This window comes from Dacryopinax primogenitus (genome assembly GCF_000292625.1).
Source record: "Dacryopinax primogenitus strain DJM-731 SS1 chromosome Unknown DACRYscaffold_25, whole genome shotgun sequence".
NCBI classification, from domain to species: Eukaryota; Fungi; Basidiomycota; class Dacrymycetes; order Dacrymycetales; family Dacrymycetaceae; genus Dacryopinax; species Dacryopinax primogenitus.
The window spans coordinates 313,199-333,507 of record NW_024467222.1 but is presented as its reverse complement, the minus strand read 5'-3'; the positions used below and the strand labels follow the sequence as shown (position 1 = coordinate 333,507).

The 20,309-nt window shown below is 52.3% G+C and overlaps 7 protein-coding genes across 7 annotated transcripts; 2 read left to right on the top strand and 5 right to left on the bottom strand.

The window, feature by feature from the left end:
* Positions 1–1,145: 1,145 nt before the first annotated feature.
* Positions 1,146–3,221, bottom strand: DACRYDRAFT_91905 (ketopantoate hydroxymethyltransferase; the record flags this gene model as incomplete). Its single annotated transcript, XM_040777031.1, has 4 exons — positions 1,146–1,160; positions 2,208–2,768; positions 2,829–3,043; positions 3,095–3,221. The coding sequence occupies 4 exons, from the start codon at positions 3,219–3,221 to the stop codon at positions 1,146–1,148; spliced, it is 918 nt and encodes a 305-aa protein (XP_040623858.1).
* A 1,168-nt stretch (positions 3,222–4,389) lies between these two features.
* DACRYDRAFT_25400 (ketopantoate hydroxymethyltransferase) lies at positions 4,390–5,262 on the bottom strand. Its single transcript, XM_040774145.1, has one exon. It carries the CDS (start codon positions 5,211–5,213, stop codon positions 4,395–4,397), a length of 819 nt encoding a protein of 272 aa, XP_040623857.1. The 5' UTR covers positions 5,214–5,262; the 3' UTR covers positions 4,390–4,394.
* A 554-nt stretch (positions 5,263–5,816) lies between these two features.
* DACRYDRAFT_25399 (uncharacterized protein) lies at positions 5,817–6,986 on the bottom strand. The gene is made up of 4 exons (XM_040774144.1): positions 6,774–6,986; positions 6,612–6,717; positions 6,255–6,561; positions 5,817–6,194 (listed from the first exon to the last, which is right to left on the bottom strand). Exons 1-4 carry the CDS (start codon positions 6,776–6,778, stop codon positions 5,959–5,961), a joined length of 654 nt encoding a protein of 217 aa, XP_040623856.1. The 5' UTR covers positions 6,779–6,986; the 3' UTR covers positions 5,817–5,958.
* Positions 6,987–8,548: 1,562 nt separating this feature from the next.
* On the bottom strand, positions 8,549–9,948 carry DACRYDRAFT_59724 (S-adenosyl-L-methionine-dependent methyltransferase; the record flags this gene model as incomplete). Its single annotated transcript, XM_040775582.1, has 4 exons — positions 8,549–8,769; positions 8,820–9,165; positions 9,214–9,522; positions 9,586–9,948. The coding sequence occupies 4 exons, from the start codon at positions 9,946–9,948 to the stop codon at positions 8,549–8,551; spliced, it is 1,239 nt and encodes a 412-aa protein (XP_040623855.1).
* A 3,390-nt stretch (positions 9,949–13,338) lies between these two features.
* Positions 13,339–13,839, top strand: DACRYDRAFT_59843 (uncharacterized protein; the record flags this gene model as incomplete). Its single annotated transcript, XM_040775589.1, has 2 exons — positions 13,339–13,563; positions 13,627–13,839. Coding segments are annotated over 2 exons (438 nt in total), but the record flags the coding sequence as incomplete, so codon positions are not given.
* Positions 13,840–15,091: 1,252 nt separating this feature from the next.
* DACRYDRAFT_59909 (initiator tRNA phosphoribosyl transferase) lies at positions 15,092–16,063 on the top strand (the record flags this gene model as incomplete). The annotated part of the gene is made up of 2 exons (XM_040775591.1): positions 15,092–15,373; positions 15,422–16,063. Coding segments are annotated over 2 exons (924 nt in total), but the record flags the coding sequence as incomplete, so codon positions are not given.
* Positions 16,064–16,891: 828 nt separating this feature from the next.
* Positions 16,892–19,780, bottom strand: DACRYDRAFT_25396 (uncharacterized protein). The gene is given in 13 exon segments (XM_040774143.1): positions 16,892–17,055; positions 17,172–17,682; positions 17,745–17,763; positions 17,824–17,871; positions 17,931–18,027; positions 18,084–18,165; positions 18,220–18,287; positions 18,345–18,496; positions 18,553–18,662; positions 18,726–18,930; positions 19,020–19,122; positions 19,140–19,233; positions 19,361–19,780. The coding sequence occupies 4 exon segments, from the start codon at positions 17,999–18,001 to the stop codon at positions 17,455–17,457; spliced, it is 366 nt and encodes a 121-aa protein (XP_040623852.1). The 5' UTR covers positions 18,002–18,027; positions 18,084–18,165; positions 18,220–18,287; positions 18,345–18,496; positions 18,553–18,662; positions 18,726–18,930; positions 19,020–19,122; positions 19,140–19,233; positions 19,361–19,780; the 3' UTR covers positions 16,892–17,055; positions 17,172–17,454.
* Positions 19,781–20,309: the final 529 nt, after the last annotated feature.

Genomic DNA, 20,309 nt, shown 5'->3' with positions numbered 1-20,309 from the left:
GTTGCCCTAACACATGCATGCCAGTGCAAACATGGTGGGGACAGGCATCCCTAAGGCATATTTGGGTTGGGGGGTAGAAATGTTTGATGCCTAGTAGTATATAGATGAATGGGAGATAAGGGGAATGAAAGGAGGAGCTCACCAAGGTTGTATTTCTGCACAAAGCATGCAAAGAAAGGGAGGGGATCTACCAGAGGGCCAGTAGGACACGTAGGATCCCTGTCAGGTGTCCAAGCAGTCCACTGAAGAGCTTGCCAGAGGACAAGAATGTGCCCTGGTGGGAGCCTGAGTGAATTGGAGAGGAAAGCTGTGACCATGTTCAGTATCGCAGCCAGGGGAGTGTTGAGGTGTTCGATGCCAGAGAATTCTTGCCAGGCAATGAGCATTTGGAGGTGCTGGCAGAGGGTGATGAAGAGGAGGGCTTGCTGGACAGTGAGTTGCGGCACGGACTTGTGTGCTGCTGAAAGCTGGCAAATGAGGTCAAGGAGTAACATGGTGGGTGGGGGAGTTGGTATGAGGAGAGGAGGGGAGGGGAGTTGAGGGAGGGAGGAGTCAGCAAGGGGCAGTGGATTGGCAGTGAGCTCAGCTGGTTGGACAACAATGAGTGTGACTGGTGCCATTCATCAGGTATAGTAGATAACCAGTGACAATGTACATAATGTAGGAGTACAATGGAATAATATTATGTCAGCTGAGTAAGATATGTACAGTAAGCAAAAAACACTGCCACGTACCCCGTCCAGAGTCCAGAGTCCAGAGTCCAGAGGACCCTGCCCCAAAACTCGTATGTGCTGCCCTGACCAAAACGCTATACATAACATCCATTTTGTCAACGCGCACTCACGGCAAACGGTCAAGTCACCAATGATCCTCTCACTTCCTTTCGAGCTGCTGGAAGATATCGTTGCAGAAGTCACGAGGCGATGCGATCTCAAATCTCTATGTTTTGTGAACAAGAAAATTGGTGGAATAGCCCAAAAGGAGCTGTTCACCGACGTGGGCCAGCTCAAGACGAAGTTCGCTGCCATTTGCTTCTGCCGCTCCATTTTGCATCGCCCGGACCTTGCAGTCCGCGTGAAGAGGCTGGGACTACTCTCTTTTTTGTTCCACGCCCTGCAGGTCGACGAAGGAATGTTTCTCTCCGCCTATACACGCTTATTCTTCCGAACCATGCGTCGCCTGACTGCGCTCAAGAGCTTTCTTTGGGACGTAAACGCATTTTCTCTGGACGACGTACTGCCAGCGTGGTACTACCACAACCTCTGCTCTTGTACGTTTGAGCTTCGTGCAATGGAGATCGGCAATTCGCTCCTCAAGCACGTCCCATTCCTGGCTCAGCAACGGTATCTGCAGGGTCTATCAATTCATGGCTCGAACTTTAACTTTGTTGCTGTTGCTGGTCCTTTATCTTTTAGTCTCAGCTCTGATGTGCTTCCAAATCTCCAGTATCTTAATGGTCCCTACAGCGCGGCTGTGTCGCTCGTTCCTGGTCGTCCGGTGGTCGTTTGTAGCCTGTTCCTAGATGGAGTTATAGACAATGGGCAAGTCTTGGCTTGTTTGCCTTTCTTGGAGAGGTCGACGGTGCCTGTTCGATACCTTATCGCCAGGATTCACGTTTGGACACCGGAACTATTCACCCTTATCGCCCATTATTTGCCACATTTGACACTCTTGCTCATTACAACAGAGGACGCGGAAGCCGAGGATACGAGTCGACAGGTACTCATGTTTGTAACATTCACAGACATTACTGCTATGCTGACAAGAATCCTTCGTAGATGAGAGACTGGTTTACCTCAACGCAGACTGCTGAAGCGCTAAGAAAGCTCCAAAAGCTTGAAGACATAATCTTCTACCTCTACAATCCCATGTCCGCCTTAGCAGACGATTACGCCCATACAATCACCCAATGGTGCACAGCAGCACCCACGATTGAATTGACGTCAATTATCCTACATGAAACACGTCGCTACGTCTCGACCAGTGCAGAAGGGGAACTAGCTCAAGTCCGGTATCGGCGAGAAAAGGGAGGAAACGCGTGGGAAAGAATAATTAGTGGTGGTTGAGAAACATAGATTAGGCGGAACAGGAACCCGCCTCAAGCGAGCGCTCTTATTGGTCAATCGTTCCTATTCGAAGACTACAATTGAAGGACGTCTATCATCATCTTAGATCATCATCATTCCTGTCCGCTCCGATCCCCACACGTCTTTGAACTTGTTCAGCTCGTCCTGAGGCATGGTGTGCGCTTCCTCGTCTGCTGGGAACTGGCCTTTCCTGACAGCCATGGCGGATGCCTCGACACCCTTCAAAGCTTCTTCTCCCACCTGGGCGAAGCGACGAACGAACTTGGGCTTGCGGCCACCACCCCACACACCCAGCGCATCGTCCTGTACAAGTACCTGCCCGGAACACCGCATACCTGCTCCGATGCCAATAGTCGGGACGCGGAGCGAGCCGGTAATCTCTTCCGCTAATAGGCTCGGAATCGCCTCGAGAACAATCGCAAACACGCCTGCGTCTTCCAATGCCTTGGCCGAGCGTGCGATCGATAGCGCGTCTTGAGCGTTCCTGCCCTGGACCTTATATCCGGAGAGGCTGGTATGCTTCTGTGGTGTGAGGCCTATGTGCCCCATCACCGGAATTCCGGCCGCTGTGATGGCGCGAACCACGTCAACAACTTCATCTCCTCCTTCGAGCTTAACTGCTTCCATGTCGCCTTCCTTCACCAGCCTCACTGCCGTTGCGAGGGCTTCTTTCACGCCAAGCTGGTATTAGCCGAAAAGCATATCTCCAAGAAGGAGCGGTCTTTTGGCACCGCGTGCGACTGCTCGGCAGTGATGCAGCATTTCATCGAGCGTGAGGCGTGTGGTGTTGTCGTGACCAAGTGCAACTTGTGCGAGACTGTCGCCCACGAAGCAGATGTCGATATCTGCTTGATCTGCACGCCGAGCAGAAGGATAGCTGTACACAGTGAGCATTGTAATAGCCGTACGAGTGGCATGCAACTGGCGCAAGTGCTGAAGAGTGACTTTCTTTCGGTCTGCAATGATACATCGGTATGCTGCTTTCGACACAGGGAAGATATAATTACCAGCTCGTTCCGGTGACGGAGCTTCAGGCCGAACACTCATCCGTCGAACACTGGTCCATACACCACCTTGGCCGGTTGCAAGTTTGACGGTGAAAGAATTTGTTATGGGTCGGATGGCGGTGAACATTTTAGAATCCTCCTCGTGAGAGTAGCAACAGGTGCAAAGGAGATGAAGTTGGGTGATTTACAGTGCATTGTCTGGGATTGGAGTGGCCAATATATACTCTTCGCACTGAAGTGGGAGAACAGCAAGAGCTTGCGCACATCTCTAGAACGTGCGTTCTCTCTTGCGAATAAACCCTGCGAGCGCTTAGAAGCGGAGTACACGCCCTACCTTTCTGTTTGGGCACCACAAGCCCGGTCCGCTATCCATTCAGATGGTACCGAAACTGGAGCAAAGCGCTCCTGCACAAGGGATGGGAACAGGGTGAATAATGTTCTGCATGTGTCTTCTCGATTGTTACGAGTCGTTGTGCATGAAAAAGGGAAGCCATTAAATTTCCTTCTGGGACATAGAATGATGGACAATGCGATACAAAAATCAACGTTCCCAAATGACTGCGATAGCCTTGCTACCTGCGTAACTCCATCAGGAGCAGAGATAACGATAATACCGCCCGAGTTGGGAGCAGAACCATCTCAAAAGGAGCCGTATCCTCTGCTGGTTCTAGACGTTCTCGGCTACCGCCTGCCGAATTGCCTTTCGAGGACATGTGTAGCTCTCGCAGTACGTGCGTCTGTGCGCAGGAAAATAACCTCCGTGTTGTGCTGGCGCTTCTTTCATTGTGAACCGGACTCTTCAGAACAAGAATAAGGGCACCACATGCGCTCGCTAGAATTGATCCGACGGAGAGGAGAAGGTTGACTAGGTGACGAACGGGTCCGAAAAGGTTGAACTGTCGGATTTACGAACTACCGATGGTGAAGCGAGACGGCCGCTTTGCAAATAGGAGCGCATTGCTGGACACTGCAGCTCTACGCAATAAAGAACCAGGAAAGCACCCTCGCGGAAAATGGGAGCGGTGATGCGATGACAAAGAGATGGCGCCTTCTTTCGCGCTCGCTGCTGAGCCAGTCACGCGCCCGCAAACCTGGGCGCGTATGGGCGCTTATGTGATGTCAAACGCGTTCTCTTTCACATCGTTATGGGCGGTGAGAGCCGTTTTGTGATAGCATGGCAATACAGGGGGCCACAAGACTGAGCGTCTGAGATGAGAAGAATAAGTTATAGCTAACATCCTAGATATTTTTCCACATTCGCTGACTTCTATTCCATGCTGTCTATCCGATCCTATTTTTACTAGCTCGTGGCCATCATGCTGCTCTCTCCTTCCTTCCCCAACGCGTCTTTGAACTTGTCGAATACTGACTCAGACATCCCATAACCCTCCTCGTCTGCAGGGAAATCGCCGCTTCTCACCGCCCTTGCATACCCGTCCACTCCTCGCTGTGCCTCTTGTCCAACTTGGGCAAACCGACGGACAAATTTAGCTTTGTGTCCCGCACTCCAGACAGAAAGAGCATCATCCTGTACCAGCACTTGTCCGGAGCACTGTGCTCCGGCACCAATGCCGATTGTGGGTATGTGCAGGGAGGAGGTGATGTGTGCTGCTAGAGGGCTGGGAATGGCTTCGAGGACGATGGAGAACGCTCCCGCCTGCTCGAGTGCTTTCGCTGCTCGTGCGATCGACAGAGCGTCTTCGACGTTCTTCCCCTGGACCTTGTACCCCGACAGGCTGGCGTGTCTTTGCGGCAGCAGTCCGATATGACCCATCACGGGGATCCCAAGCCCTGTCAGCACTCGCACTGTGTCGAGGATCTCCTCGCCTCCCTCGAGCTTGACGCCCTCCATCATGCCTTCCCTCACCATCCGTACTGCCGCGTCGAGTGCATCCCTCGGTCCGAGTTGGTAAGTGCCGAAAGGCATGTCTGCGACGAGCAGTGGGTTCTTTGCCCCACGAGCGACCGCACGACAATGATAGAGCATCTCGTCCAGAGTCAGACGAGTGGTGCTGTCGTATCCCAGCGCAACCTGTGCCAGGCTGTCACCAACGAGGCAGATGTCGATGTCGCCGTGCTCGGTCCGACGAGCGGAGGGGTAGTCGTACGCGGTGAGCATAGTGATAGGTATATTTTGAGCACGTAGGTGGTGCAGATGCTGAATGGTCACTTTATTGCGAGCTGGAATAGCCGATTAGTGTCATTCTACTGCAGCATGACTGTTGAGACGCACCAACTTTCAACGTAGTTTCCTCAGGCTCCTCCGGGTGGACACTCATCCATCGTACGGCCTTAGATGGACCTTGGTGCCTACCGGTTAACCGTCGAGGACATAGACGCGTTAGAAATGCGGAAGAGCGAAACATTAGTTGACCAACAAGAGAATGAAAGTAGAAGCAAAGAGTATGTTTGCTGGGGATGATACGGTAAGCAGGTTACCCCACAGAATATTAATGAATGACCGCGGTAATGAAACTTCTTACCGGCAATACTCCTATGCTCATCATAGACCCTGTCGTTATTCCCGACAAGAACCGCCCGTGGACGTACTGCCACTAAGAACCAAGAGAGTTGCCATGGTTATAAAGCAAGAGATATAACATAGAAATGGTGGACATAATGACAGAGAATTGAATTCTGATGCAGTACACACTTCTGCGCTAGAAGCCTTATGAACACTGCCACTTTGCTTCTTCAGATGTGTCCCATTCCACTGTTCGGGGCGTGTCCAACTCGTAAAAGGACATCTAGCGCCGCATTAACGGCGCTCAAAGAATATATCAGTAAATAAGAACAAAGATATTTCACTTCCGCGAGTGAGGCTTTCGCAGCGCTCAACTCTGGCTTCTCTCTTTTTCCCCTTCCTATACTGACGAAGCAGGGGTGACCATCGGTTTCCTCGCCCAAACAACCTGTAACCTCGCAAACCGCGGCGTCGTACCTTTCTCCACCTCACGCTCAAGACCCGATATCAGCTCATCTAGCTTCTCTGGATCCATCTTCCTCGCCATGGCAGGACGGGCAGCGGCAGCAAAGCCCTTCGCATCCTCCTTCATGCGTTCCCACATGCGAGTGTTGTATGCTTCTTCCTCTTCATTATCTGTAGCATCAGCCTCAGCATATTGATCTTGACAGTGAGAGGGAGAGGTAGTGGACGTCCCTCCCGTAGGAGCAGAGATAGCAATCCAGGTATCGTTTCCGCCCACGTCTTCCCAGACACCGCTGCTCCTCAACCACTCTCCCATAAAGGTCGCCGCATCCATATGTCCCCCTCTCTCCACCCCCATCTCCCGAAGGGACCAGAGCCACTCTGCGACCCAGCTGTGCCCCGGTTCCCCGCGAGGGGCGAGCGGGACAGGACGGTGGTCGGCGTCGTAGATCCGGAAATCCCATTCGGCAAGCTCGACCAGACCACCGGGTCGAAGAAGAGTGTTGATGCGGGAGAGCATTAAGGGGTAGTCATGGATCTGCAGCGCTCGATCAGCGGTCGGGAATAGTGAGAACTAGAAACACGCACTCCGGAAGAGATGAGTCTGGTGTGCACATAATCAAACTGGCCGTTCAGGTGCGCTAACCCGGAGTTGATATCGTGCACCGCGAGCTTACAGTTATCCGGGGTCGGTCTGTCCTCATCGCACGTCAGTTTCCACTCAAGCCGCGAACGAGAAAACGGGCTCACCGCATCTTTGGTGCCAAGTCTACCCCAAGCACCCTCGCCTCCGGAAACCTCAGAGCAAGATCAATAGCCCAAATCCCGCTCCCCGTGCCCAGGTCCAGCACAGCTTTCCCTTCGCCTTTCTCGCCTAGGACTGAAGAGACTGGACCGAGGTAGGGTACTCCGGACCAGCCGATGTCGGTGAGCATGTGGTGCTGCTGGTCTAGACGGTGGTTCTCCCCGTCGTCTGCCGTCCAGAGGTAGGCGATGCCTGGCTTGACATCGGAGGTCGTCGACTGAGCGGGGTGGCTATTGTGTGGGGTATCGGTGGCAGGTTCCTTGTCGATCGCCGAGGACGGTACGTCCTTATGCAGGTGCGAGAGAGAAGAGGGAGGCTGAGCGACAGCAGTCATCCTGGTAGGTGATTTCCTTCAGAGTTGATGGGTATCGTTCGGTCCTTTCGAGATTGGGGGCCAACACTCTGCTGAGGATGTGACCTTAAATACCCCGGATGCCCGCAGGCAAATGCGGCAAAGTCCTTTTCTGGAAAAGGAACGGCGTTAAATGTCACGTAAGTTTTGGTACATGAAATACCTTGCCGGTGCAGCCGACCAGCGGATGCACGGTTGTCCATGTGTAGATTGGACAGCGTGAGTTGTACACAGCGACGACAGCAAATGATCAGAGAGCCCTTTCTTTACTTAATGAGGTGACCGACAGTTCCGACCCTGTGCAAGGAACGAGAGTACTTAATCAAAGCACACATGGACATTACCCCTTCCATGCTTCCTTCTATGAATTCTGAAGGGTTTCCGGTCAGAGTAGGCGTTATTTCGGTGATTACCTGCTCATTAGTGCTCTTATCCCAGTTTATCGCATGATCAGACTGATCAATATGACGTGCAAAGGTGGGACCAGCAAGGGACAGTCAATGCAGATAACCATTACTCCCACGCCGTCGTCCACCCGCCTCATACCCGCACTCCGAAGCAGGGGTTTCCCTTCCTTTCCCGGGGGACCGGGGGCGAAGCAGACTTTCAGACTGCTCGACACCTGACATACCGCACTACCTCGTGACGCACGGAATCCACCAGTCTAAATCTATCACGCCCCGAAGCACAAGCCTAGGTTCGGCAAATGACCAAATTCAGTAAATAGAACTTCCCGATGGCTGTGAGGTTACATGAGAGGTGCTTGAGTATCCTTCTCGCTTGAGGGCCCTGGCTTTACTGAGTAAGGTTAGCAGTACTGAATCCGATCATGTCTACGCGCCCGGCCTAGCCACCGAACCGGCGTCGTGTGCCCAGGCCTGTACGTGATAAGCAGCATTCTCCTGAGCACGAGGAGTGAAAGGCTTCCTGACAGCATTGGATACCACGGTCCATATCGTCCATATCCAGTGATGGGATCTCCCGATCTAGTCACATTGCGCTCTCCACGCGGCCACTGGAGCGGTAATACGGACAATCTATCCCAAATTTGGGAGCGTGCAACAAGTACAGCTCCTAGTCAGTCGCCACATGCTGGGCTCGGGCGAGCACAGAGATGAGATGTGGATTATTACTGTAACATGGTACAGGGTGGTTAGAGTATAATTTCATCTGCGTGTCTGAGATGGGGGATAAAATTACTTGCACTAGAAATATAGTTTGTTGCCAAGAAAACAGACCTGGGTAAATCGACCTGCATGGGTCGTATACAATTGCCGTTCGTCGTGCGCGGCCGTGGAATGGTTCGTTCGTCCTGATCGCCTCCTTTTTGCCACGCCGCAATGCGAGTTCCCCTGTTCGGACTCTCTCTCAATTATCGGGCTGCTTCAGCCTGGCCCACGTGCATTGCACTCTGCAATACTGATGCTTTACGCAATCATCCATCTCCCCCTCCGCTTGCCGGATGAGCTCATCCACATACGCGTGATCGTCCGTGTACGACCGTAGGAGAGGTACGCCAGCCCTCAAGAAGAGTTTCGAATCCGCGCGCATCAACACCGCGCATTCGTTCCGAAAACGTGCCCAACGATCTTTACCTATGATAGCCGAAGAGGTTAGCTTGTGATGATAGATAGCAGACGGAGGGGTTCACCCGTGAAATGCGGCTGACTCGCGATCCACACGTCCTGGGCGCCGACATCCTCAAACTGTCCATGCTGCTTCACCCACGCGTTCACAAATGCTGCCGCATCCAGATCGCCCCCTCTCTGCCTGACAGCTTTGCCAAGCAAGTTCAGCCATTCTGCCAGCGCGGACCAGGCCGGCTTTTCTTCTGTGCTGGGAGGGGCGAGCTCGTAGCATGCAGTAGGCCCGTCTTGCCCGTTCACAGAACGGTACATTCGGAAATCCCATTCTTCGATGAGGACCATACCGCCTGGCCGAAGTACGCGGGCAATCTCGTGAATCAGACCGCAATAGTCTTTGATCTGTAATCACGTTCAGCAACCGTACTTGCCGCAGATGGGGACGCATACGCCAGAGGAGATAAGTCTCGCATGAACAAGATCAAACTGCCCATAAAAATGCGGCATTCCCAAGTTGATGTCATCCACTTCGACTCTACAATTTGGCGGGAACTCTCGACTCTGCATCGGGGCCAAGTCCACGCCTACGACCTCCACGTGCGGGTAGTCGTTTGCAACTTCGATCGCCCAAATAGCGCTGCCCGTGCCGAGGTCGAGGACACACTTTTGCTTTCCGGGCTCGTCGGCCAGCACTTCGTCGATAGGGCCAAGGATACCCGGCACCAACCGCTTGAGCATATGATGTTGGGCATCAAGACGCTATAGACGGACGAGCGCATCAGTACTCGCCCGCCTGGGCAAGATCAGAGACCGGACACGCACGGTTGTCTCCTCGTCATCTGCGGGCAGTAGGTACACGTCACTATGCGCATTGACGCTCCTCCCATGGACCTCTCTGAACGCCCGCTCCCTCAAGCTGCTCGTAAGCGAGTACACACTCCGTGCCGGGCTCGCGCTCCGAACGCTGCGGCTCTCGAGTGATGCGGTACCATCGTCGTGTGTTAGTGCAGGTGTAGTTGCGAAACTGACATCTGAAGCGCTGTCGTAATCGTAATCATAGTCATCGTCATCGTCGAGGTGTTCGTTGGAGCGGGAGGCATTTGGACCTGGGAAGACGGACGGTCCTTGTGGATCCCCATGGGAGTGTACTACCGTCCTCCCCGCCCCTTGCGACAGGACTCCCATTCCTTCTGCTCCTATTACTGTTCCCGTTACCGGATTCATAGCTGCCTCCATTGGGGATGTGGGTGGCAACTGTTCAAAATATGACGGCGGCAAGACGTCCTCCACCCGTATTTCGGGATCGTCTGGGGGAGGGGGTGTAGGTTGTCGGGCAGCTTGAACGATGGGAGAGGTTGGCGGGTTCGGTGTCGAAGGGCCTGCTTGAGGGAGAGGCATCGCAGAGTGTGGTGATGAATGACAGCGGTGACAACGGCGAAGTGAAAGTTGACAATGAAGAAGTGATTAGGTAATTAAGCTGTTGTACCATGTGCGTTCCACGTGTTCCGATCAACGAAAGAAGCACAAGAACCGACACCGTGGACAGAGTACTACCTAAAATAGTAGTCAACTTCCCTTCTCTTTTGGGCGCTCGGGTCCGAGTAATTTCCTCCGATGCCCCCTCTTCGGAGACAAAGTTCCTACAATGCCCCTCCGGAGGCAATTGCCCTAAATGTCCTCTGTTCTTCACATGTGCTGCGTCTTCGCGTCGTCATTGTGGCAGTGAGAAAGAAAATCATAGTTTTAAATAGCTCAGGGGTCCCACAAGTTTTGATGTTATAGTAAAGAAAGAAATGCATACTCAAAGAGCGAAATCTATCTCAGTCATTTTGGTACATTGCTGTTATTATAACCCTCAAATTACACCTCTACTTATTAGTAGTATATATTCTAATTTCTTGATAACACCATATGTAAATATTACTGGAAGACCCCTAAACTCTCTCATTTATGAGTTTCTTGTCACTGCCACAAAGATGACGCGCGCAAATATGCAGCACATGTGAGAAGAGGGGCATTTAGGCCAATTGCCTCCGGAGGGGCATTTTAGGAACTTTGTCTCCGAAGAGGGGGCATCGGAGGAAATTATTCGCGCTCGGACCAATCGCCGGACTTGATACCCCTTGGACCCCGAACTACTACTACTACCTTCTTCTTCTCACTGCTCATTGTTGGAGCCACTCTCATAACCTTGGCTTTATCAATAATTCACTTGCGGGCGTCCGCTCATCTTAGTACAAAAATTGATCATCGATCCCTCAACCCGTGCTTTATTCTCCAGCTGACGTCCGGCGTCCGAGCTGATCATCAACCCCTCATCGGACCCTGAGCTATAATAGCCACCCGCAACGGTGGCTCAACCTCGTTCTTATTCTTGTACTCTTGGCTTGGGCCTGAACCGCGCCTGTTGAACGTTTCTAACTCTGCGCCCCTACTACCCCTCCTGTTGGCTCTCTCTGATTACAACAACTTTGCGGCGCCTATTTCTGTTTGCTCATGTTCTTTTCCTGGTACGGACCCTAGCCGCTCCCTTTTTTTGGAAAAGGATGCCACCTCGTCCTTCTTCTGCTGTTACTACCTCTTCTTCTGAAGAAGGCAAAGCCGCCGAGGTGAGTCCTATCCTCTTCCTCTGAATAGACCCCAATCCTCTGACCCCTCCAGGTCGCACTCACCAAAGCAGCCCAACTCGAGCTTTCAGGGCAGTACGACACCGCCTTCCGGCTGTATCTCTGCTCCGCCCAAACGCTGCTCCACCTCACGCGTGCCTCGTCTTCTACATCTCCTATACTCTCCCCAGCCGAGCAAGCACGCTACAAGCTCCTTGCCAAGCGGGCTCTTGACCGAGCGGAAAAGATCAAAGCGCACAAACAGGACGTGGGCCCTGTAGCGCGCTCGAGGCTCGCAAAGGAGTCCCAGGCAGCAGTGCTAGATCGGTCAAGCCTGATCGGCGGGACACGTTATCCTCTCTGGACGTCTGCCTCTCTCTCTGCCGCATCCAGCACTTCCACAGAACCATTCCAAGACCCTGATGGCCTCCTCCCCCTCTCAGATGCCCAACATTCCGCCCTGTCTACCTGGATCAAACCCGACATCCCCATCCAATCATTCCATTTGGAGCCTAACGACCTCTTCCAGGAACTGATTACCGACTGTTCCGTGGTGGCCTCGCTCGTCGTCTGTGTGGCCCACAACCGCCAATTCGGTACCAACCTCGGCGTATGCTGTGTATTCCCCCAGGACTCTCAGGGTACGCCGGTACGGAGCGAAAGTGGGCAGTATGAGGTTAGGCTGATCTTGAATGGTTGTGCGCGCCGAGTTGCTGTCGATTCCCTTCTTCCTGTACGAGAGAGTGGGTGCTTACTATGCGTAAGCACGAGGGGAAACAAGGCGCTTTGGCCCAGTTTGCTCGAGAAAGCCTACCTCAAGGTTGGGGGAGGGTACGATTTTGAGGGAAGCAACGGAGCAATCGATCTGCAGTATGTCAAATTTTGGCCACCTATATTTTTGGTGTCCAGCTGACATCGCATAGCGCGATTACCGGATGGATACCCGAGCATCTGCGGATCGCTGAGTAAGTTCTCATGCCTGTTTTTCTTTCAGGTTTCTCCATTACATTCATCCCTCTGCTTTGGATGACGCTTACCCCCCTCTAGCGCAAAATTTCAACGCGAAAAAACCTGGAACCGCATCCTTCATGCCTTTCAGGCGGGGCACGTCCTCATGACCGCCGGTACCGGTCGATCTCCTGGGACGTTTGGTCCTCATCATCTAACTCCATTCCATGCGTATGCTGTTGTAGGCCTGCGGGAAGAGGAAGAGGGGAGGGAGAGAACGATTGATTTGTGGAACCCGTGGGGCAAGAGACCAAGTGGCGAGGCGGGGTTTTCAGGTACAGTGACAACTGCTCACAAGACTATCATACTAAGAAGGCAGACGGTCCTATTCGAATGCAATGGGACCACGTATGCGGGATATTTGACAGCATTTATCTCAACTGGGATCCAGGTATCTTTGACCACAAAGAGGTGGTACACAGGTGGGTCTAATGACAGATCGGATGTCGTCATTCTGATCGAGGAATAGCGTCTGGCAGCCGAATAAGGCACAAGACGGTGAAGAAGTGTGGAGTGCGTCCCTGTGTGAATCTTCATATCTTCCAACTGATCGATCAACAGCATCTAATCATCAGTATAACATTTCCTTTCCCAACGGCTCGGCAGAGGAGACAGAGGTCTGGGTACTGCTATCTCGACATACTGCCGGAAAGGACGAGGATCAATGCTTTATCGCCGGACACGTGTTTCATGCTGCAGAGGCTGATTCAACGTCGGTGAGCCGCCCAGCGTTGGAGGTGTGTATCCATTTCTACCCTGAACGTCGTAACCTGACACATGGCCCAAGGCGACTTATACGGACAGCCCTCACGTCCTTGTTCGCACTTCTTGCCTGCCCGAGGAGAACTCGCTGTCTGTGATCACCTCCCGACACGGAACTGGGGGTGTTGACACGGCCTACTCTCTCTCTGTCCATTCTTCATCATCTTTTGTCATAAGCGAGCCTGCCCAAGTGTATTCTTTTTCGCAATGGGTTGAAGGGGTGTTCACAAGCGCTACCGCCGGAGGCAATGCGTGGTATCCTACCTTTATGCGGAACCCACAATATGCGCTCGATGTAAAGCTTGCAGCCGATTGCGCACTCAACACGAATAACTCTAAATTGCGTCTGTCAGTACACGGCTCGAAGGACCTCCCGCTACACGTGCAAATCGTGTGGGGAGGAGGGGTGAGGGTATTTGAGCAAGTTCATCTTTGTTCTGCTCGTATCTCACGCTGACGCCTTGTCTATAGCGTGCGAACTACCAAGGTGGTCAAGGACTCCGGAACATATAACTACGGGTTCGGACTGTGTGAAGTTGCAGTCAAGCAGGGAACCTATACCGTCATTGTTTCATCCTTTGAACCCGGTGTTCTTGGACAATATAAACTCCAAGTCGAATGCGCCGATCCGTTCGAGATCAAACCCATTCCGCAAGAAGGTGCGGGTATGTTCAGTAAGCGAGTGACTGGTCTATGGTAAGCCAGTGTGTGGTCTTCGAATTCTTTTTCAACTGTCTCTGCAGGTGTGCAGACTCAACCCCTCCGACCTTCGCGATCACGTTAGACAAGCCAACAATATTGACGTAAGTCTTATGCTCTTTGCATAGGTGTATCTAATGATTCAGAGCAGGGCGAGGCTACAGCTAAGCGCGGCGAGCTCAAGCAGTCCGGTCAAGCTGTTCCTCAATATTCCCTCAACAGAGAGTATACCAGAACGAGAAATTGCTACTTCAGGCGATTTCGGCGAATCGACTGCTGGTGCGGCTATCCGGAACGTTCAACTCGCAACTGGCACATACGTCCTGGTACCTTCTATCATCTCATCCCGTCCAGCAGTCGATTTTATCGTTCAAGTGTATAGCAGCGCATGTTCAATTAAGGTTAGACAGGTGTAATATTAATGCTCAGGTACCACTTTGCTTGCGAGATCTAATATATCAACGAAACATCTGTACCAGCCCTGTAGCTCTTCCACAGCACACCAAAGGAGCCAAGTACGAAAGAGATCAGATGTAGTGAATTGGAGTGCGAGACCAGAAGGTAACTTGCTGTTGAGCTTCGAGAGGAAGACATTGATTGCGACAGGTAGTGATGGGGTTAATTCGACAGGCTTGAAACTCTCTGGTAACATGTTCAACTAGTTACTTGTTGATCCAGGGCAGTATTATTGGAATACTAGCCCTGGATGTGTCAATACCAGATTTATTTTCTTTGGCAGGTTCCCGTGCACCTTGCACCGTCTTCTACACACTTGGTGTACGTCAACCCCCAGTGCCTCTGTGAGGCTGGAAGGCACTGGGAGTAACTGTTGTGAGAGGATTGTCGTGGATAGGCGTGAGACGGCGTCCCTGCAGTCTTGATGGAGAACATACTCCATCACGTCGGAGTGGAAAGCGACAGATGTCAATTCCGCCAGCCACAAGAAACAAGAACGGTTTCAATCTGACGTGAAGCAGTCACGCCGTGTACCCATCAGGGGTATCGACGGCGTGCTGTGCTCAACTTTCTCAAGACGTTTCCAGCTGCACTGAAGTCGTTGTATAGCGACGTCACATATATGATGGATAAGGAGGGTAAGCAGACTGACTCCGCGAAGATGCAAAATCTTAGGTTGAGACACGGAAGCTGATTCTTCCTCAGCATCTGCCTGTGATCGCAATTTCGTTCAACTTCAAACATTTATTACTCAATATACGACCTATCAGGGTCGAGTGAAGGAAAACGTCGATGGGATGAGTGATCATTCCTCCCTCTACTCCGAGGCTGAGGCCGACGCCGGGAACACAAACGCTCAACGTGGATCCAATGGTAACCCAGATGAAATCAAGGACATACAAGCGGAGGTTCTCAGCTCGGCACGTGCGCAAGAGCGTGAAATAAAGAACCAGTCCAGAGATATCTTCAATCGACTGAGATCTATTGCAGTCGATGCCTCCTTCGTTCAGCTCGTCCACGAGCATTATCCAGAGCTTGCTGTCGTGCCAAATGCGCGATGTGGCTCATGGTATTGCCCTGTAAGTAGCATCGCCCTCCTGATACTCAATTAGCTGATAAGAGAGAAGCCGAAAGCAGGCGTGCTTCCGGCATACTTTAAGTCGACGGATGGCCATACGAACAACTACAAGTTTTCGCTGCGCAGGCCAAACCTGCATCTTATCCCGATCATCAAAGAACAGGGGGGGATAATACTTGTCGATTCCACCAGGAGAGGAAAGCTCTTTCCTGACGCTTTGTCAAGGACCGTTCCTATCTGGTGTGCAGTCATCAACACCGCCCTTGGCCTTAAGTTTCCCCGAGGACAAGACACCTGGTTGTTCACCTCACCTCGCTCAGTATCACCCTCGGAGCATGCAGTCATCTCGAGTCTCATTGGCGTATTTACAAATTCGCTCCTTGATTCTGCTTTGGTATTACCAGGTCTCGCTAAACCGATCCGGCCATTCTGGATTCACCCACAGAGCACCTCCTTCCCTTCGTTTCCGACCGAGTGCGATTTCTACCCCATCATATGCTTATCAGCAAGCAGAAAAGTCGGGGAAAGGGCTCAGTGGATTGACCAGGACCAGTGGGGTTCTGGATGGGGATATGTCCAAGGTGCCGGTGACGATGAGGAGGGCTGGGCTAAAGGTCTGACTCCGGAACTGTACTGGCGGCACAAGGCTCAGCTAGACAAGTGTGCGAGAGCCGATTTGTCAAAGCTCATGTACGGTCTCGTTGAAGGACGATGCTCAGATAAGGAGTGCATTGTTAGTCCAACATCTCCCATAGCAGCTGTTTCAGGGCGTCTTCTGATCGGCCAGTACCCTCTTCCCACCATGACCGATGGCGCGGTCTGCGTGACGATACTATCACAGACAAGGCCAGCAAACGAGCATCATAGTTATGTCTTCAGTCTTCCGCCCAAGCTCAAGCATGCGCAGACGATCTTTTACGTGGAGATCGTACCCCAGGTCGTACTGATCGCCAAGCAATCACTAGTCGCTGCCACGTGTGTAGTACTGGCAGACGACACCCCCAATGCCGAATGGTCTGCCCCCTTGGCGGTCATCCTTCTGCAACTGTTCTTCGACGACGACGGCCGACTTTTACCATCTACACCTACCAAAACACTGGAGAAAACTGCAGCAAGTGAAAATTATCGACCGACATCGCCCGCCGTGCAGATTGATGTCGACAAGAAGTCGCTTGCTCACAGGCTGCAGTGGGTCGTACAAAGCCATCCAAGTGCCAATCCCAGCCGAGCCCAACTGAAGAGCATCAATGTGCTGTTCATGTCACGATCACATACCACGCGTGAGCAAGCAAGCTGATATCACCCTAACATCCACCCATCTGCTGAATCACTCTCAATCAAATGCGCTTACTTCTTCACATTCGATGGTCACATGTCGCCTATAGACGAAGCAGAACTGCTATCAGGCATGCGCTATCGCCGGGAAGCGCACCCTGCCGGCAGAGGGGTCCCATAAGCCTACCTGCGCCTGTAATCAGAAACATTTTTCTGGTAGTTGTGGTGGCAAAAAATTGATACCCGTACGATGGGCTTCGGATGTTTCTCACGTAGTGATACTGGCAAGTAGAGGAAGAGGAAGGAAGAGACTCAACTTTTGACCGCAATCGCTCTCGAATCGCGCAGGTCGTGTCGGCCGTGTCGCTGAGGAAGGCATGGACACGGTCCAAGACAGAACCGAGTCATCTAGGACATTTGATCGAAGAGCACGCAGTGTCATGGTAGAGAACGTTGGCCAGACGGCGGGTCATAGGCGAATCATCGTCAGTTGGGATGAACCATACGGGCTGTGATTCACTCACAACTCAGAGGGTGCAATCATTGGAGTCAGCAAAACAGCGAGCCGGATTGGACGATGGCGAGTGCGGAAAGCTGGGGCAGGATGAGATCCGAGGGTGGGGTGTGGGAGTTATCGGGGGTGGCAGACGAGACTGATCGTAACTAGACAGAGGTAGGAAATTGACTGATAATTTGAACGTACTATATGGTTGGCAACTACGGAGGTCGCGATTTGTGGGGTTGGGACGTGAAGGGACGAGGCGACAGTAGTCCACGGCGAGGACAGTTCCAGATAGTGTACTTCTGTTAGCTGGTTCCAAAATGATGCGGACGAGCGGTGAAAGTGTTGCTTATAACGCAGAGGGGAAATGATCCCAATGGAAGCTGATCAGAGAGGGCACCAAGGAGGAAAGAAAAGGAAAGAACGCATCCGGTAATGCTCAATGTCATGCGAATCAAGAATGCAGTGTCGGAAGTGTCGCTGCGGAAGACCGGGACGTGCACCGTGTGCCAAAAAAGGATCACCGAGGGTTCCTGGAAAGTAAAGGATGATAAGATACTGTAGTACGCGGGAGGAGAGAGTGGTAGGAGCGCACCATCTCATCGTGGGGGAACCTGTGGAGAAAATAAAGCAATGAGCAGCAAAGGCCTTGTGAACAGTGAGAAGGTACATACCCTTGTTGGAAGAGTCGTGCATAGAGGCAGAGTAATCCCCGGATCGTTCTAGAGAAGTGGGTTTGACCGAAGAAGGTACTAGCTAGAGGCAGAAGGACGGAGCGCACCGGTAGACCTTGATTGCATCCGACTCGAGAATGTAGTTCCCCAGGTGTAGGTGATGACGGCGGGGACGCATTTCATGTCCGGAAAAGTCGAACTATCCTAAAACGGGCGGGCTGATGAGGAGCATGCCAGAAATGGAAGAGAATTCAATGAACTTATCGTTTGATCGTTAACGCATTCAAATGATCAACGTGGCGGTGGACGGCCCAAGGTGGAGGACGTCAACGAGATTGAAGACCGTGGGAGATTCATGGTCAGATGGGACGAACAATACAAGCTAGAATGACTCACAGAGCAGAGGAGGAAGTCGCCGAGGCCAACCATATAGGTGAGACAATACCCAGCGATGGCAACTGAGGCCATGAGGTCGAAGGAATATGAGCCACTTCTGTCAACGCATGCTGAATGTTGTTACCTGATGGGCCGTGTACGATCAATCATGGATATGGAAGGGAGCGTCACGATGAGTTGTTGAACCCGTCATTTACTTGACATGCTGTGAGGCGGTGAGGGAGGTCGCGAGTTGTGTCGGGGCGCGAGAACACGTAGTCCACGCTTTGGGTCGTTGCTGAGACGACCAGGGCGAGGTGAGAATAAAGAGTGCAGAGGAGAGGAGGCACCTACACTTGGTGAAGGAAGGTGGGCATGGTGTCATGGGCTGATGTCAGTGTGATGGCGACGAGCGGTAAAGACGTTGTATACGTCTGTAAATGGCGGCATGCCCTCAAACGATTCTAGAGAAAGTAAACTGAGTGGAGAGGGTGCCAAGCGGGGGAATGGGAACAAGGGGAACTCACAAATTGCCTCAATTGCTTTTAAAGGGCGGGACACCGTGTCGGAGCTGTCGCTCATGAAGACGGGGAGGCACTCCATGCCAGGAACCGTTGCTGTAACATCTTGACACGTGAATACTATCAGACGGTATCGTAGAGAGGATGGACCATTGCAAGGAGCGCAGCAATTCACCGTCATCCCACACAAATCACCGAGGCGGGGGAATCGCTGTCATGGAGACGTATGTTGGAGACAAGGAAGACCAAATGCGAGTTTTGGTCAGTTAGAATGAACGGCACAGGCTGTTAATCACTCACCCAAAAGAAGGGGGAGTTAATGGTGTTGCCAATATAGACGAAACGCAGTCGAGGGAGGGGACGAGGGGGAGGCAAGTCGGAGCAGCAGGACCTTCAAGAGTTGTTGCTCACTGCGAGTTGTCGCGGTGGACACTGGAAGAGTAATCATACCTCGAGGGAAGCGATTACAAGAACGTACTGGGTGGTTGATAGTCCGGAGCAGCGTCGAGGTTGACTAGGGTGTGTGGGGGACGAGAGGTTAGTCCATGCAGAACGAATTCCCCCAACCACAGTGTGGGGAGCCGAGTGTGGTATAAGGAATTGATCAGAAAAGGGACGGCGAGGAAGAAGCAGGTACATACACTTGTTGAAGGGAAGAAGGCAGAGTCAAGGATTTCTGTGCGTTCGCTGCTCGAAGAATGTCGACGAGGGGAAGACGTTGCGCATACGTACATCAGTCGGGGTGACCTCGAACCCTTCTAGAGAAGTCGGTGCTCAGTAGTGAAGGTGCTAGGGGCGGGATGGAAGGAATGCAGGGATTCGCTGGCCTTGATCGGGGTCGACTCGAGACTATTGTTTCGAAGGTGTCGGCGGCGAGGACAAGGGAGGTATGTCATGTCGGAAGATGTTGTCTAAAACAGGGGCAACAATTGAGGAGCATGTGGAGTGTTATATGCTTATCAACAGAGCGTTGCCACATTCAAATAATGAATGTAGTGGAGAACATCAACGAGATGGAGGATTTCCAGCCGCGACAACTCCTCTTTTTTGTGAGAACTCACAAAAAGGGGGAGTTGTGGCAGCTGGCGAGATACGGAAAGAAAAGGCGGCGGGGAAGTGGGAGCAACATGAGCCATGATTGCAACGTATGATGAGCATTGTCGTCGTGCCTAGACGCCTAGAGCCACTCGTCACCAGGCAGGGGGAGAGTAAGAGGTGCTATTGAACGCACCGAATCGATGGCAGGATGGACTGGGTATGCGGAGTGTGTGGGGCCTGTGGTCCCCGCTGAGGGAATCCCGAGCTGTGTCGTTGGATGAGAAATGATCAGAAGGGTCGAACCGAAGGAGAAAAATGTACTTATGCGTGTTAAAGAGAGGGAGGAGGGAATCAAGCACTTCTGTGGGATGATGTTAGAAAGAGGCCTATGAGGGGAGGGGACGTTTGATACGTAGAGGACCAAGTGTGCGGCAAAGGGAGGAGGGAGGTACGTACACTTGTCGAAGGAAGGCCGAAGTAGTGACCTCCTGTGGGTTGGTGTCACAGTCGTGCCGAAACAGTGACCGAGTTGCATATAATGTGGAGAATAGA